Genomic DNA, 18,724 nt, shown 5'->3' on the forward strand with positions numbered 1-18,724 from the left:
GGCGGTTGTAACCATAAAAGATCTAGTTTTCAATAATACCTACGCAGCACGTTTTTAAAGTAGACTCAATTTGCTACAATATGAGACCTCAAGTGTCTCTATAGATCCAATAGTTTCTGAGATACATACAACCTTTCAAAATTTATAATTTTTTTCAAACTTTACGACTTTAAATGAATGAGAGAACAAATTTTTTTGGCACATTCATTGTTTGTTTTTATTAGAGGACTACAACAAAAATTTCGATGAAATTACTTCATAAATCAGGAAGTTGTCTATTGCGCATACATGGTTTTGTAAAGAAATTATAATTGGAACTAGACTTCCTGGACTTTTTATAAGTTTGTTGTAGGAAAATTAATGAGCTTTCATTTTGTAAATATAAGTGCTTATGAAAAAGTTGATTGTTTTCGAGATATTAAAGAACAATTTAAAAAGGGACCTAAAATTCAAAATGGCGGCATATTGCGCATCCCTCACATAAGGTATATAAGTTTGTTTATTTATTTGGCGACTTAGGTAGTAGATTAACTGATATTATAAAGATGGCATTCCAACGGACACAAATATGAATTAAAAAAAAACAGTACAATTATTAATGCTCCACAAGCCGCCTCCCTAAAAAGCTGTTAAATCAAAAAAATCTGTTGTCACAAGATACCACATTTGGATTAATCGATTAAAAAAACAAAATAATTTTTGGAACCATCCTGAGATTCATCCATTACTTGTATTTTTACCTAATGGGGGGGGGGGGGGGGGGGTTTAGTCCATTAATCACGTGACTCCCGCAGGGGGGGGGGCGAACAATCACGAAATGTCATAAGCGAGGAAAGGGTGAATTGAGATAATTTTTCGCTAAAACGCGCGATTTCTAAACCTAAACTAAAAAAATACACGTGATTATGGAAGGGGGGAGGTTAATCGTAAATCTCAACACGTGTCACCAGGGAGAGAAGGGGTTTAAAAGTTGCTAAAAATCATCACGTGATTAATGGCCAAGTCCTAGTCTGATACAAAAGATATCATCATAAAAAATTTAACTAATAAATAATTTATGATTTCCTTTTCTTAATTTAACAATTATATCCTAATAAAATACCCAACAACATACCTTTTCTAGCGTCATTTCATAAGTCTTAACGCTTTCGATAAGCGAAATCGCAAACGGGTACAGCTGATTGGCCTGATGAGCCTTATTGACAATGGCCAACGGAACTCGAAAACCCAAACATTTCAAATTTCGGACCTCCTTCGCTAAGGTTATGATCTCGGGAAGAAAATTGACCCTTAGCTTTAGCACATTTCCTCGTCCACTCCTGGAACGTACCGCCTCAATGGTAAAAATGCGACCGGACACCCCCAAATTTCGTTGTTGCACATTTCTGGCCCACTCGTCGAATATTTCTTGAGTGTTTAGTTTAATTCGAAAGCTGTCGCCATCTGCCTTCAACTTTTGACCCTCGATGTGGTTTTCCCATCCTTTGCCCAGGACGTCTTCCACGCGGCGCAGGTAAGTTGTGAGTTGATGGTCGATTTGACGCGCCCAAATGATCGAACCGGAAACGGGAGGGATATCGCGTACTTTGCTTATGCGGGCGCTGTTGCTCTGAGGGTATTGCACCTAGAAATCGAACGTGATAGACAAAAGCGAAGCAATCGAAGTAAGTACTTTGAATTTCTCGTGCAGGGATTCTATGTCATCCTTGACCCGTTGAATTAAATGCGTTTGGTATTCGCGTATCGCCCCTCGAATGTGCGGCCGAACAAAGAGGGCGTTAAATCTGGAAAAGATTCTAAACATCTCATTCGCATTTTTAGCGGTTCCCAATTGATCGCGGAGATGCGCGGTTATTCGAGTTTCGACCCTGTCGATGCGTTCTTCGTAACGTTGAACGGCGGCGTCCCACGCGTCTTGGCCATCTTTCGAGATGTCTAAGCAGTCGACTTCTTTCACATTTTCGTACGCGACATTCACCTCCTGTCAACAAGCCAATTACAACACGCCACAAATATTTGTAATTCACGAACTTCAATCGCATTTGCGTCGGAAGCATCCAGCGAAAATGTGTCTTGTTTATTAACCTCAAGCTCCTCCCCTTCTGCAATGGCGGCAGCCTGTCTGGCAGATGGACGAAGCACTCTAACTATTACAGTGCGAAGCTGTTCGTGCTGTCTTCGGAATTTGCGCATGTGCTCCATACGACCTTGAAGTTTTTTATGTTGGGCTGTGACACGCCACACCATCTTCATGTGTTCGTCTCTTTTTTTCTTAATAATATCCCTAAACGATGAAAAATGGAATCAAAATATCTATTTGTTGCAATTAAAAGTGACCCATCTTACCTCAACAAAGCTTGCAATTTCTCGTATTCATCCTCCCAAGTAGAAAACACCTCAAAACAGTGCGTCATAACTTTCTCAAATTCTTCGAAGGGAATATGCATTAAGCGACGCGTTCCCAAAACCTTCAGAAGCTGGGCGCACAAATCCCTAGAAATAGCCTCAACGAGTCGTAAGCAACGTTGAATGGGATATTTAGTGCTACGAATCTTTCTCAAATGAGCAAAAATAAGTTGGACCGCTGCACGTATTCTTTCCAGTTCAGTGGCGGAAAGTAAATGATTTATTGGAAAGTCCTAGAAAACTATGTGAACTTTGCGAGGGCATTACTAACGTTTACCTTCATCAGTGGATTGTAATCATTAACAGTGGCGATCGCTTGTTTAAGACCGGTGTCGGTATCAAACGACACTGTGGCCAAAAACCGTTTGCCATGTTTCAAAATGTCCAAAGTTAGCGAAACCTCCATACTCTCGCGTTTCTCCTGTATGCGGTGAAGGGCGCGCTCCAGATTGAGCCAGAAACTGATTTCTTGAAGCGCGGTCCCGGATGAAGGATCTCGATCTAGTTTCGTCACTTTTTGAATCTCTTTAATCCATCTGTTGACGCCGTTCTGAAGTTGGTTGAGAAATGTGGAATCGTCCACCTTGTCTCCAAAGTCGGCCACTTTCGATTTCCGCGATTCATCCGCACAACGTTTGATCACACTCGCCACAGTTGGATGGACCGGCAGGGTTATCTCGGGGATGTCGATATTCTGTTGTAGGTGTAGTAGACCCATTTCTAGTTCTGCAATTGTCTTTTCAACAGTGGGGGCCATCTTGTCACCATCCCTGTTAATAACGTAACGCACGTTTCACTACATTGATGATTACCACACTCCTTAAAGTACCACAAAAAGATATGCTCGACTTGAGCAGATTCATATCAAATAGTACTTAAGCCTGTAGAATCTAACTAGAGATTCTACAAGAAACCAAAAGGTCTTTTTTTCAAATAAGAAGCGAGTGTGCAAGCAGATAAGATTCAAAACATCAAAATTGGCATTTCCACACTGTGGAATATTGGTAAATTATGCCAATGATTAAACGAAATTTGAGCTACTAAATTTCTAAAAAAAACATGAATCCAAGTTTGTTTGAATTGTCAGTGGGCTCCAAAATGGCGGACGAGTCAGCTGTGATATATACAGGGTGAGTTTTTTAATTTTCACTATGGAGATTTCGTAAACCATAAGTGATAGAAAGTGTTTTAAGCGACTTTGTATCTATTATGGTTTACGAGATCCCCATAGTGAAAATAAAAAAAAAACTCACCCTGTATACACTAGTAGCTATACATTTGATGAACCAAAATCAAAGCCGACGTGACGGCGATCTGCAATACCAGAGTAGCGTTGCGCGTTGACTATTCATTTGTTTCCTGCTTCTTCTAATTCCTCACTAATTCCACTATTCTATTAGTAATTCCCACTAACTGCTTTAATTCCCCACCAATTCCTCTACTTACCTCGAGACTTCTCTACTAATTTCTAAAAATTGTACACTAAAATTCCCTTGCGAAAATCCCCTCGGCGGTACCCAAATAAACGAGAGTTGAATGAAAATAAATAAATTAAAAAAAACTAATTGAATTTGTCCATTTTCGTACTGCCCCGAGCTATACGAGTGGACAAAAAATTCGTAATATTTTGTCATCAATCAAGGGCCATAAAAACTAAAACAAGAGTTGGCAAATGCGCTAAAAAATCACATCTCAAAAGTCTTTTTTGTTCATTTTGAGTAAAAAGTAATCTACCACAGAAAGATATGCCCGAGGATATGTCCGACCCAATAAGAATCATAATTATCATATTGGGGCATATGCAGGCTAGTAAATTTCCTATAATTGAAGGTATAGATTCAGGTGAAGTCTAGAGCACAAATTGGATAATACAAATGAATCTAAATCATCGACATTTGATGAAATTTTGATATGTCGAAAAAACTGTGATGGCAATAGCCATCTAGATAAAGCTAGAAAACTAAAAAACAAAACCAAAATACATTACAAAGGGTATTAGGTAAGACTGCACACCAGGAATTGTCTAAATCGAAATACAGAGGTTGAATTGAAGGCAAACCAATTTTTGGGTGCCTTGGTAATTTGTTGATTAATGTACAGCATACAAAATCAATATCATAGTTTATAGAAAATTTTCAGTTGCTGCCATAGAAGTGCCAATGTAATAATGAATGGGAAAGGATTCTATGTTAGAACACACAGTGTTTTCTGTCTCAACCTCACTCCTTTGGGTTGCACACAAGCATCTTTTAGTACTAATGATGTAAGCTCAATAAATGAAAAAAAAATATCACAGCAAAAACTGTAACTTAGACAAAACCAAACACCTACCTATCAGCTCGTCCAGATTCTTTGACATACGATTTAAAATACGGAGCTACAGATTTACTTATATAAGCATGAAGAGTTTCATACGGAGATCCATCACTGAAATTGATTATTCTAACTTGTGCACGAATACTTTTATCCGCCTCGAGGACGGCGGCCTTCTTCAATATCACTAAGCTGGCCATTCGACCATTTGTGTAATGCACCTCGTTGCTAATGTGATACGCGATAGGCTCCTTTTCCTCTTCGCCTTCGGGTGGTTGGTCATTTTCATCTTCTATTAAAAACCGACAATGAGCAAGTTGATAAATGTTAAAGGTTACCTTTAGAGGAACTTCTCTGCACGTAGAGAATGGAAACTTGAGGGTCACTCAGGAATTTCCGAATGTATTCTTGATTATTCTTATCTTCGAGTGCAGCATTGAGCGCAGGTGGTTCCATGTGTGCATCATCTTCAGGTAAGAGAAGAGTCGCCGCCTTGCGAAGATAATTCGCGAATGCTGTAAAATCGACGATTGGTACATTTTGCGGTTCCGGCGCACCGTCACCGACTTCTAAGGAATCTACCATTTTTTATTTCTACAAATAAATTAGAGTAAACATTGTAATTATTTAATTTAAATTAAAAAGACACTGGGATCGATCCACGTCCTACACGTACAAAATTACTTCACATACAAAAATATTGACCTTCATCCTGTAGACGTGAGTCATGCAACGTTGCCGTTTTACGGTCAGATGGTAATTATTGTATACACGGTGAATAGTATATTATTTAACCAGCAATTGACACGAGTGTGATAAGTGCCATACCAAACGCGATTAGTGTTTGTTGACTTCCATATCGCTTACGTATACGTACGTAAAAATTACGTCCATTATAAACACCTTCGTATGTTTCTATACAGTTCAACTTTGCGAAATTTTTAAGTTTTATGTATTTCTTACGTATACGGTCATTGTAAACAAGCACTTAGACGTGCACGTGGAGACTATGAGAACTACTTAATACCTTTCTTCCATAGGGGTTCTTTACACCCCTTCCATATATTATATAATCTAGCCGGTACTAGGTAAACTTAAATTGGGTTTGTAAAGCGCATGGAGTGTTACCTATGTAAATGGATTAGAAGGCTCTGTAAAGAATTTAGGTAATTTTTATGCATACCGAGTTTGGAATCAAAGGATCAACGTCCGCGGTGGTGGTGTCAGAGGTCAAACTCGGTTCTGTGACGGGCCCCCAGTGATTTATCATAAATAATAAGTAATTGTAGGCTAATAATAAAAGAGTTATTATTAAAAGCATTATGCGGATCACTCTGTAATTGAGCGAAAGCCTGTTGAGGGCTCAGAACAAGAGAGGGACAATAAATAAATGAATTGTGTATTTTAAGAGTACGCATCCACAGACCAGGAATACGCATCTATTCGTCGATTCAATCACCGTGTATATACTTCAAATGTTATTTAATTTGGCAACATGTATTTCTGCTGTGCTGTCAAGCTGTCATTTCTGAAATTCGAAGTTGTTTGAGGTTATGTAGTAAAATTTAAAAGTTGTTGAAATTATTTTCGAAAAAAGTATTTAAAATGGAAGACACAATTTGTCCAAGATGCAAAACGACGAAATTTCAAAATCCATCACTAAAAATGATGGTAAACGTTTGTGGCCATGCCCTCTGCGAAAGCTGTGTCGACTTGCTCTTCCTAAAAGGCTCCGGTTCGTGCCCCGACTGCCGTATCGCTCTACGCCGAAACAATTTCCGCGTGCAGCTCTTCGAAGACGCGACAGTGGAGAAGGAGGTCGACATACGAAAAAGAGTTCTGCGAGACTTCAGTAAAAAAGAGGAGGATTTCTCCTCATTAAGAGACTACAACGATTACTTGGAGGAAGTCGAAACGATAATTTACAACTTAACGAACAATATCGACGTGATTAATACCAACAAGAAAATTGAAGACTATAAAAAAAGCAACAGGGAGCAAATCATGAAAAGCAAGAACAAGATGAGCCGTGAGGAGTATGAACTGGAAGAACTGTTGGAAATCGAAAAGCAAAGCGAGTTATCGCGACGAAACGAAATAAAATTAGAGGAAATGAAGACAAAGAAGAAGAAACTACGTGAAAAAGAGGCGCTAATCGATGAGCTAATGTTTTCGAATGCCAACGCGCAGAATATCGTGGAGACATTTACACAGCAGGTCAAGGAATTTAAGGAAGTCGAGACTAAACCGGCTAGTAAAGTGACACAATTTTCGACTGGTATTCAATTCGGACGTCAAAATCAGTCTTCATTCTTGCCAGTTTCGATTGAAGAGGGGCCACTTTTCGTTTATAAACCACAAGGTATGGTAACAGATGGGCCTTATCCTCCTGTGGAGGAAGAACTGTCAACTCTGGGATATAACGTACACATTAGAACAGAGACAGAACAAGAGAGAGCTGGCGGTTTTGTGTCGAGTATTGCTTGTATGAGGGCACTGCAAGATGCACTTGCTGGTTTATATCATGTTAAAAAAGCTATTGCGTAATTTTTTGTATGTTATCGAATAGTTAATGTAAATAAAACGTTTTGCGTATTTATTGTACATAGGTCGATTTTCTAATGGTTACCTTTGCCTATCTGGAAGCTGTGCCAGATTAAGTAATCTGAATAAACTTATCACAGAAAACTGAGTAAAAAAAACTTAAGATTGAGCTGCATTGCACTGAACGCTGGGTTGAAGTCCTATACAGATTTAATAATTTTTCTTAGCCCACTTTGACGGGACAGGACGCTTTCAAAAGGGTCTCAAAAGTCTTTGCAAAGGTGTAGTTCTGAGAATCCCTTAGAAATTTTTTGAAATGACTACACTCTGGAAAGGATCGAGACATAGAGGGGTAAAAAACTTGTACCTAAAACTCTAGGAAGTGTGCCAAGAAGGTTGTCAAATTTCAGACTGCTCCGGAAAATCATCGAACGCCACAAGTTTTTTCAAGTGCTTCCATTAGCGCTAGAAGACCCAAATTTTCTAGTTTACACAAAATAGTTGCTCAAGTGCTTTCCTGAACGTTTTAGCAATTTGCTAATGACTTTCAAGAAGGTAGATGAGCTCTGAACTGTTTAAAATGTCCTGGAAAATGTTGCATTGTTTTGAAAAGCAATGGAAAATCCTGAGTTTTCCAAAATCTTCTATGCGGACAAGATGAACAAAGAAAAACACCAAGACCATATGTTGACCAATTCACTTTGTAGAAAGACAGACAGTGTTAACAAACGTAATGCATCATTCATATCTATATAATTGTGATGCTTTACAAGTATATATAAACAAAAACTAAAATTAGTTTGCGCAATACAAGACTGTTACAACTATTGCTTAACATTCACAGACATAAAGCCATTTGTACTTTTTATTAGCTTCACTGTTGGTAGATTTGTGTCAATAAATTAAAGTAGACGATATACTGTAATCATTAGTTAGTATTCACACATACACTGTAGCACTCAACCTTATGAAAGGATGGTAATAATGTAACTATTAGGTAGACTGTGTGTGAATATAAATGCTTATATCTGTCATATGATCAACAACATTCCATATCACAGGTATTCCACACACCGCAACCTGAAATAACAATGACCATGCTTAAAATTATGGCACATATACTACTTTTATATACACTTACAAACAATAAATTAATTGATTAATATTGTCAACATTAGTAAAGGAGGACAATTTAAACAGCTGCCTGAATAGTAGACCGATGCAAGAAACAAGTTCAATACTCTTACTTTCTATGTTAGTATTTCAAGCATTTACTATAAAGACCTTAGAATTAAATTTTAATTGACAATTAGTATATCTAACTACCTAAGTAACGGGCAGTTGACATAAATCTATCTTGGCAGTGTACCACTTTGCTATTTTACTAGGGGCCACCTTTTCAATACACAAGAGATTCAAAGATGGCCTGTAAAAATTTAGAAATAAACAAAATTACAATGTCTGCTCACCCAAAAATTTGAATAAATCAATTATTGTAATAAATAAATAAATACTAACACTAGAAAGATACTTTTTCAGCTATAAAAAATTAGCATACCGAGAACTAAACCGTTGAATCCTAAGATATCGGCTGTGTCAAAGTTTAGTTCTCTACCTATGCGCCGACGTCAGTGCGTCAAATGACACTACACATAAAAATGTGAGTTGGTGTTGCACATTAAGACAATGTTCGTTAAATTCTAAGACAGCCTTACACATTTTATATGTTCGAATAATACAAGATACGATAATAAGTAAGGCGAAATACAATTTCTTTATAAAAATAAACTTGGTGTTTGTTCACTCTAAATTACTCAAGTAAAAACTATAATAGAGGCACTATTTTAAAGGAATTAACTACGCTATAAGACCACTTGCGAAAGTTGTCAAACATTAATGTAAAAAAAATGACAGGGCAAGTGTAAATTATCGGAGATCAATTATTTGACTATTTGTGGCAAGTGGCCGATGACTTTCTCTTAAAGCTATTTTGATGTAAAGCTTCTTGCGGAGAAAGCAGTGTTATAACATAACATTGCCTTGGCACGATAATTAACAGCAGAAAAAATAGTAATTTTTTTAAAGGAATGCACAACAACGTTACATTTAAAACATATGCTTATTATATGATATATCTTAATTATATCTAAGCAATAAAAATAAAAAACATTAACATTATTTAAAGCTTTAGTACACCAATCTGTTATTTGGCAATGCAAAACAGATAATATAAAAATAATCTTTGCCAACATGATAAAATGAGCGTTAAAGTAAGCGATCTGTTTGGTACATCTTCCTAGTATAATGTACAGAACTAAAGGAGAACCGGTTTAATAATCTCACAATGGGAAACAGCAATTTCACATACTGTCAGGGGATACACCCTGTGTATTATCCACTTAAGAAATAATTTCTTGAAAAGGACATCCAGTATCGATTTGTTTATTCCCAAAACTACTTTATTTATATGTATAGGAAAAAAATCAGTACTTTCATGTATTGTCACATCACACACTCCCCAGATATGTCATTAAAGCAATTATAGAGGGTGGCCCATGACAAATGCCCTAGCCATATCTCAAAGATTTCTTACACTTAGATTCTATGTAAAATTCTACATACAATGAGAGCCTATGTTTAACTGTTTTTGACAGATTTAAATTTCAAAGATGTCTTATGCAACCCCAATCATAATTTTTTTCTATACTGCTGTTGCTATTTATCTGGAGCTGGTTGCCCTTTAGAAAAGGTTCCATTGGTGAACTGTGGATATTTTGATTATAAATGCGTGACGTTCAAAAACTAACATTAAAAATTAAATTAAAAGCAAACTGAAAAAAGAATTTATCAAAGATAAATTGTAGAGGACTAATCTTTCCATGAGTCTTCTTCACGAACACGAACCGAAACTGGCACCCTGCAGCCCCATAGACCAGCATGGCACTGCAAGAGTAAATTAAAACTCCAACCGTCAAACATCAAAAAGCAAATTGAGCCACTTTTTGATGGTTTTGATACGAAATATTTACAGAATGATTTACCAAACAGACTGATCCATTATAATCGTCGTCAATTGTATCAAGCACCGAAACCCAGTACCTACAGTTAAAGGCAGTATGGACAGAGCAACTCGTTGATAAAACACTTAACCTACACCTACACCACCATTTTTATAATGAGTATCCGCTTCTATATACACAATAATTTAATTCTCTCTGTTACCACAAAAAATTGACGGACAGTGTCCTTACTGCCTTTATCTGCATCGTGAACTTTGAGCGATTTCTTTGGCTTGAATCAGCTCCATTCGTGATTTAATCATTGTAGTGTTTTTGCACAGGCCGAAAGAAAACGCCTATGTAAGAGAATTAAAGCTAGATTGTTCGTTAGAAAAATACGGATATGCAATTATTATGAGAGTAGTAGCGAAACCTAAACAATTAAAGCACACAGCACTTTTTCTTATTTTTTTTACTGTAATTCGGTTTAAGAGGTGGTCGTTCCGATAGTTGAAACTTACGAACTACGCGTACTAATTCGTAAAACGCATTGTCAACGTTCATTCTCATCTTCGCGCTACATTCCATATAAGGAATTTTGAGTTGTCGGGCCAACGCTTGCGCTTCCTCCTGCCAGACCACTCGTTGGTGTTCCAGATCGACCTAAAATTACCTACTGAGTAAAGTAACATATTTAAATGTAGATAACTCACCTTATTTCCGACCATAAGCATTGGAAACTCATCTCGATCTTTTACCCTTAAGATTTGTTTGTGAAATTTAAAGATCTCGTCGAAGCTCGAACGTTCCGTTACCGAAAATACTAATAGAAAGCCTTCACCCGATCTCATGTACTGTTCTCGCATAGCGCTGAATTCCTCCTGACCTGCAGTGTCTAAAACTGAAGAACAATACATATCACATTAAATGCGTACGAAATTGGTAATTTTAACAAGAAAAAAATGACGTAAACTAACAATAAATAAACCAGAGATTATATAAATTTGTTATTTTCCCAGCATTCCTGTAGGCATACTCTTTAGGGCCAGTATTGCTATGGGGTATGTGTCCCTATGAGTATGCCTACCAATCAAGCGAAAGAGGGAGAGAAAGATAAAGGGCCCTCTCTCTTGAATTGTAAAGAGTACGTGAAATTTTAATACGCTGTAGATCGGTCACGAAGCGTTTGCTGATATGAACCCTAGGTACATTATATTTAAGAACACCTTGTATTACTGTATATCTTTTGACGAGTCACTGTCTTAAAGTAGACCCACTTTGCTGAGGGTGTTGGGAGGTTCCTTGGATGAATGAAGATGCACTTGGGAATGCTACAAGATGCTGCTCCCAGGAAGATTCTTGATTTCTTCAAAGATATTAACATTCTAAGGAAGTGAGACTAAAACTATAGGGAACAATAGATCTTAAGACCGTTTTTTTTTATTGCTCTTGTTGATTCTCTAAAACATTCTCGAACAATCGTGAGTTTCATTTATTACATGCGGAAGACAATTATGCGCTTAGTTACAGACTTCTCAAAAAATCTTAGAATTTCCTCAATATTGCTAATACCCTCGAGACAACGGAACTGTAAGCGATACCAGACGGGACCGTTATGGGGCATGATTCCGTAGGTTTGGAATTGCGCACAGGACATACTAATTTCAAACTGGGAAGTCATCAATTTAAAAAAAATATCAACTTCCTTCTTTTATACAAAATTACACATGACAAAACAATTACGAACCTCAAAAACCACCAAATATATACTTGTGGCTATTCAACGTAGATAAGTGTGAGTTATGTCATTTAAGGCGTCTAAAAATAAACAAGTAAGTAAAGTTTATAATGCTTGCCAGGAGAGAGTGCAGGTCACAGAACACCTGATTCCGGTCTACAATCGTATGTTTTTCATAGTAAACCATACGATTGTAGGCCAGCATCAAGTGTTCTGTGACTTGCATTCTCTCCTGGTGAGCCTAATAATCAAAATTTTATATCTAGCATGAAAATAACTAATCCAAAATTCCAATTAAAACAAATTGCAGTTCCTGCCGTGCAACAGCACTATTAATTACGTGATACTAAATCCACAGTTTGTTTTGGGATAGCAGCGTATTACCTTGGATATAAAGCACAAAAAAACAAAGCAGATATGCATTCCAAAAGTGTGTTGTCTCTCACGATAATAAAAAAAATGGTAAATAGAGGGTATATCATAAAAGTATCGAAAAAGACTTACAGCAGAATTGTACACAATTACCGTCATGATTTTTCAAAAATTGTTGATCACCAAGGGCATGCTGTATTCCAGTGGCGTATCAAACTTGAGTTTTTTTAATGGAACACCCCATACTTGATTGCAGATTTGGAAAGCACTTAATTTTTGATAACATACCTATTTAACTTTAACAATTTCGCTGTTGTTGAGAGAAACGCGCCAGTGCCTAAGTTTTGAATTGAGGCAAAGGTTAAGACCCTAGTCTTCCACTGTCACATAATTTTTTTTCAGGTACCTTATCAAAGAAATAAAACTTTTGATTGACCTTACTAAAATGCCATATTTTTTAAAAACTTCAAATGGCACACCCCTAAACAAATTATACGTCTGGGTAGCCGAAACTGTAAAATTTCCATTGATGCACCATAAAATAATTTCAGAGAAAAAACAAGTTAAAACACCAATTTGTAACGAGAATACAAGCATGAAATAATTTTTAATTTCTGATCGAATGACACCAATACCAAGTCTGTAAGTGGTGTAGTTCCAGAGCCTTTGTGACTCAGACAGACAGACATCAAGAGCGCAATATATAAAATATGGGGTGTTCCATAAAAAAAACACACAAGTTTGATACGCCTCTGGATTACAGCACGCCCCTGGTGACCAATAATATTTTAGAAACATGGTCAGGTGACGTTGTGTACAATTTTGTTGTAATATTTCTTTCGGTATCTTTTATGGTAAAGGTATTATGATAGAAGGGGTCTTAGATGCCTCACATGACTGATTGCATCACCACAAGGTGATGGGCGGTGGGTTCGTCACATCCCGACGCCAGAAATAATGATTTTTTATTGCTACTGTTGTATACAATTTGCGTATGCTTACCATAATAAACTAATACAACAGACTATCAAAGAACCCAAAGTCCATATGGATCAACCATGAACGATTATGTTGATTCCTGTAACTTTTTGCAAATCATTTTCATTTTCCCTAGCTTGAACAGTCGAATATGAACAGTTCCCGTTAGCACCTTCATGGGCATTTTCGGAAAATCTCATAATCCGTTGATGAATGTAAAAAATTTGATTTTGAAATTTTTTTAAAAATAGATGAATGGATTTTATGTACAAAAACAGTAGGTAAGATTTTACTTGTGCCCACTCTTTTTAGAACTCGCAAGCTGCCACTGCAACCCAATGCCTTACACGCTCACAAAACTTCTATGGCCAAACCTCTCATTTTGGACCATTATCACATTTTGATATAGCATTGTCCCTAGGCCTGGAACTCAAGCATTCAAGCCTGGTAGAAATACTGCTGGTTCGAAAAGGAAAATGCCTCAGATTTTTTTATCATAAAACAATACTTAACAAAACCTGGTAGAGCTAGAGAACAAAGGCAAGTATTGAAAAAAAATGTGCGATTAACATATACTCTTTTCAATTACATCTACCATTTCCTGGAACATGCCCGCAATTATATGACTCACAATTTAATTATGTACACACAAAAACGCTTTGTTACCTGTTTTCACTAAGCCATTTAGCATGAAAAATGCGACTACTTTCTTTTGTTGTTTTTCATTTTAAACGAAAAGGCATAGGTACCTAAGTGACTATATTCCTGGCATTTCCGGTTGATTTGTAGGATGTTTTTAAGCTGATAATTTAAATGTAAAAAGGAAATTTTATGGGAAGGAAGTGCTAATTTGCAAGATTAACATTTCTAATTAATAGGTAGGTTTGGTGCAGAGGCAAACCTACTTTTTTAAAATAGGGAATTCGAGATGGATTGAGTTTATTGTCGATAGAAAGTTACCTACTGTCCAACTTTGCAGGCACATCGTCGATTACGCATTGTTTCGTGTACGAATCTTCGATCGTTGGGTCGTAGTCGGTCACGAAATAACTCTGCAATGAAACGAATTAATAATTTGTGGCATTTTAATTAATAGATTTTGTGTAGGATTATGCAAGGTTATCAATTTCTCTCCTTATTTAGAGTGACAAGGTGTAGACATTTACAAAATTTTCTATAAATAAATCTGGCTCTACCAAAATTTCTCTTGTTAACAAATTGGGGGGGTCAGAAATAAACTACCCTCTCAAACTCACCTGAATGAACTGTAAAGTAATTGCAGATTTTCCAACACCTCCACCACCCACAATCACTAATTTGTACGTTTGCGAGTAGCTTTGTCTATCGTTTAATTTTGACATTGTTATAAATCCGATTTAATTACGTAAAATGGGTAACACAAATTTAGAAATGACCCAAAATAATAAAAGTTACGCCTACCGAGTGTTACTTTGTAAACTACAATGAAGTTTCAGTTTTACTTTTATCTCCATCGCGGCCCGCGCGCATGCGGACTCGTCAAGGATAATTAAACTTTTAAAATCAATTTATTTTAAAATTTCTATTTCGGTCCCAAAGTTTATTTTTTAAACCAAAATTTAGTACGTGATTTCATCTGCTGTAATAAGATCTATTTTAAAGATCAATACACTTGCACTTTTTATATTTTTCAATCGGCACTCCGCAAAATTAATTTAGTAACTACACTATCTATTATTAATAGCAAGTAGGGTGATAAGCTAGTTATTCGTCACCTAATGATAAGGGTAAATAACCTGATATCATGACTCACTGGCCACTAATGTTCCCTCATAGTATCCCAATGTACTTAATCCTCAACGGGCAACCCTTAGGAACTATATAAGCAAATGTTACAATGTTACCTGGGATTTTCATTCGTTCACACCTCTCCACACCCTCAAATGTTTTACTTCTGTTATTCACTGCCTTTGATTTCCTGGGCTCTGTTATTAGCATTCGCTATTAGCTTTTAATCAGTTTATCTATTTCCAAACGTTTTACCACCTCAACAATAGCTAAAAGTGACATTAAACTTTTTACCCATACTAATTGACCGGGACTAAAGGTCCCACACAGCACAGAAGGAGAGACGCGGAAAACTGAGACAAGGTATCTTGCTGGTCCACAACAGTCTAGACTTTCAAAAGCTGCTGTAGCTGATTGTGGCTTCGAACAAATTGAACATCCGCCCAGATCTAGCACCCATCAGTGATTATTTTTTGTTCCAGAATTTCAAAAAAACACTAAGGGGGGGGGCACAATTACGAACTTATATAGTAGCTGTTGAGGACCATTTTGCGGAAAAACCAAATCAATAATTATACTGGATTAAAGATGTCATATTGAAACGGTGTTATACCTACATTCAAAAGCAGGGGAACCTGAAAAATAAAATTTTGTCTTCATGCCTAGTTCGGGAATATAAAAACGACCCCTTGTACGTCACACGTGGTTAATACATTTCCCCATACCAAAATGTTTTCAAGTTATTCAAGATTTTTCCTTACTAGCCTTAGCATGCAAAAACGAAGAAAAAATTGACAAAAATTATTGCTTTTCCGATGTATCTTATAGCATTGTTTAAATACTTTATTTAAACAATGCTTATATAAGCATTGTTTAAATACCATACCATATGGTACGTTTGGCCACTGGGGTTTCAAAAGTACCCTTATCTCTCCTTATGAAAAAATGCATGGTTTTGGTTGCACGAATCAATTTTGGTTTTTTGGATTTTGCATACCTTTACAAAGCAAATAATAAATAATAACTTAACCTTTGATGCTGATGGGTATAGGGAATTGTGATATCAAACAACGTAGATTGTCATATACATTTCAAAAATGTAATAAAACCAGGGTGTTCTATTGAAAATAAGAAAGTTACTATCCATATTTGGTAAAATAGGAATAGTCCAGTCAAATTAGCGCAATTTTGGGCAAATAAAAACATTAATCGGTAAAGATCTGAATTTTGGTATACACATTTATTGGGACTTTCTATTGAACATACTGAAAGTCCCTGTCAAAATCTGTTGCACTCGAGCCGCCATCTTAAAAAAACGGTACACTTTACCAGTTTTTTGCCCATATCTCGGTAACTATTACTGATACGAAGAAATAGTTTAGATGAAAAATATAGTTTACTAAATTCCCTACAAAAAAGAGTATTTACATTTTTTTTGTATCTCCAATACTTTAGCTGTAATCTGGCGTTGAATACGTTAGAACGCGTTTAGGCCCCGTTTCGTAGTTGTAGGAAGGAGGCCATTTATTATGGCTACACCGATAGCTGCAACAGCAACAAAAAATGAACAGCATCGTCGTGCGATAGAGCATTCTAGCACTGACATAATGTTCGATGCTACTATGGCCCCTACAGTAACTCAAATCAAGCGAGAAGAACACATTTCGATTGATATCAATGGTATCGCAGAGATTTTGAAATGAAGGGTTTGAGCTCAGACAAGCTGAAGATGATGACGATATCCTTATAGTCAAGATCGGAATGGAATTATCTCTGCCTTCAAATGTCAATGTTAGCGCTGATATTGATCTCCTCGTTCTCCTAACTGCATTGGCCCCGCAGGATAATATGTTTTTCAAGAAACCACGAAAGGGAATAACTGAGCGAAAAATATATTTCTCGGGTATCTTGCAATCACATGAAGGGACTCAGAATTACATTTTGTTTGCACATGCCTTCACTGGGTGTGATACATCATGTTTTTTTCCAAAAAGGTAAGCGAAAATATTTAAAATTGTTGGAGCAATAAAATGATTTCTGATAGCCGAATCTAGCACTGTTATCCCCTTGTTAATCAGCAAGTTCAAAAATTCTGTGGATATGAAAAATCTCCCGAACTGTGGAGTTGAAGGAGAGTCCACGATTTCCTTGACCCTGTTCGGACACTGAAGGCTCCCGGTCCACAGTCAGTGCTCACATTGAAAATGAAAGTTCTATTAAGAGAGTTTTATGAGAAACCTTTAAACGTGCCTCATACCAAGCTTGAGTACGACGGCTTCTGTGATGCCAACCCAGATGAACCACTTCCACCACATTATAGAGTTTCAGACAATGCTACACTTAGTACGTGTGGAATGCAACGCTTTAATTGGAAAGACTTTCGCATATATAAGAAATACTAGCAGAATTTTCAATAAATTTAATGATTTGTGATTCATTCATAATACCTACAGCTCATAGAGCTGTAAAAAATATCTGCGCGACTGTTAGAGAGTTCAGGATACTTTATTCCCTATTCGATGTCGGATTATAGCTAAAGTATTGGACATACAAAAAAATGTTAATAAGCTTTTATATGGGCAATTTAATAAACTATATTTTTTATCTAAACTATTTTTCCGTATCAGTAATGGTTGCCGATATATAGGCAAAAAACTGAAAGAGTGCACCTTTTTTCCAAGATGGCGCCTCGAGCGCAACAGATTTTGACGGGGACTTTTAGTATGTCCAATGGGGAACACTAATAAACATGTGTACCAAAATTCAGATCTTTACCGATTAATGATTTTATTTTTTCTTATTTGACTGGACTAGAAGTGAAACGATCATGATACTATATTTATTTGAGAGATTATAAAAGACTATGCAAATTCTCAGATTTAAATGATCAATGAGAGCCTGAATACAGATTTGTTTGCGTGAAACAGCCTGAATATAATAGGTATTTTGGGCAGTGGGCATAATCTGTATTGGTTTTACTGAGAAATAAAAGTTTGTGGGCACGTGACTAATAATATAGGTAAACCTTTTGTTTGTAATTTCTATCAGTTTTATGTTTAATTTTGATGATTGACTGCGTACAAAAAGATTAAAGAACTTTCATAAAACAATTCAAAAAATATTTTGTAATCATGTGTTCCAAATAAATTCATGGAGGAGGAATGACGAAGTTGATAATGTTATCACAGATGTGGATAATTTTGCTTTTTTTTATCACACCTCATGTAAGTACATATACCTACATGGATTAAAAATAAATAATTTATATTAAACGTAAATAACAAGAAATCAGCTGTTTTAGGTTATTGATAGCGCAAATAATAGAGAAAGTATGCAAGAAAAAGTTTTGGCACCTAGTGCACATCTTGGTCTGTGCAACACAACATAAGAGCGCATGCTGCTACAAGTGAATTTTATGAAATATATATTTTAAAGGCTCTTATAGGCCAATAAGCTTTTACGTGCTCTTAAAAACGTTTTGAGAAATTCCATGAAGGTTCCAAAACTCTTGAAGCCTATAAAAGTTTTCAGTAACGCTGTTAAGACACTTTAGGAACCCTTGAAACCGTTTAAATAGGTACTGGGTGCCGACATGTAAGAAGACGAA

At 36.5% G+C, this 18,724-nt stretch overlaps 3 protein-coding genes across 5 annotated transcripts in view; 1 reads left to right on the forward strand and 2 right to left on the reverse strand.

The window, feature by feature from the left end:
• The window catches only part of LOC116158767 (dynein heavy chain, cytoplasmic), a 41,954-nt gene extending 36,528 nt beyond the window's left edge, over positions 1-5,426 (reverse strand). For 2 of the 3 annotated variants that reach the window (XM_031471599.1, XM_031471598.1), the window contains exons 1-7: positions 5,058-5,425; positions 4,738-5,011; positions 2,684-3,176; positions 2,347-2,639; positions 2,032-2,284; positions 1,673-1,981; positions 1,115-1,624 (exon numbers count right to left, since the gene is read on the reverse strand). In XM_031471599.1, the coding sequence (XP_031327459.1) occupies positions 1,115-1,624; positions 1,673-1,981; positions 2,032-2,284; positions 2,347-2,639; positions 2,684-3,176; positions 4,738-5,011; positions 5,058-5,304 (2,379 nt within the window). In that variant the 5' untranslated portion in view covers positions 5,305-5,425. Of the gene's footprint in view, positions 1-1,114; positions 1,625-1,672; positions 1,982-2,031; positions 2,285-2,346; positions 2,640-2,683; positions 3,177-4,737; positions 5,012-5,057 lie in introns of all 3 variants that reach the window. The other variant, XM_031471597.1, reaches the window with a different exon arrangement.
• Positions 5,427-6,240: 814 nt separating this feature from the next.
• LOC116158773 (CDK-activating kinase assembly factor MAT1-like) lies at positions 6,241-7,323 on the forward strand. Its single transcript, XM_031471610.1, has one exon. The coding sequence runs from the start codon at positions 6,325-6,327 to the stop codon at positions 7,264-7,266; it is 942 nt and encodes a 313-aa protein (XP_031327470.1). The 5' UTR covers positions 6,241-6,324; the 3' UTR covers positions 7,267-7,323.
• A 671-nt stretch (positions 7,324-7,994) lies between these two features.
• On the reverse strand, positions 7,995-15,042 carry LOC116158774 (ras-like protein 2). Its single transcript, XM_031471611.1, has 4 exons — positions 14,607-15,042; positions 14,315-14,402; positions 10,976-11,163; positions 7,995-10,925 (listed from the first exon to the last, which is right to left on the reverse strand). Exons 1-4 carry the CDS (start codon positions 14,709-14,711, stop codon positions 10,704-10,706), a joined length of 603 nt encoding a protein of 200 aa, XP_031327471.1. The 5' UTR covers positions 14,712-15,042; the 3' UTR covers positions 7,995-10,703.
• Between the last annotated feature and the right edge of the window lie 3,682 nt (positions 15,043-18,724).

The sequence above is a fragment of the Photinus pyralis genome, unplaced genomic scaffold (assembly GCF_008802855.1).
Source record: "Photinus pyralis isolate 1611_PpyrPB1 unplaced genomic scaffold, Ppyr1.3 Ppyr1.4_LG1, whole genome shotgun sequence".
In the NCBI taxonomy this organism is placed as follows: domain Eukaryota; kingdom Metazoa; phylum Arthropoda; class Insecta; order Coleoptera; family Lampyridae; genus Photinus; species Photinus pyralis.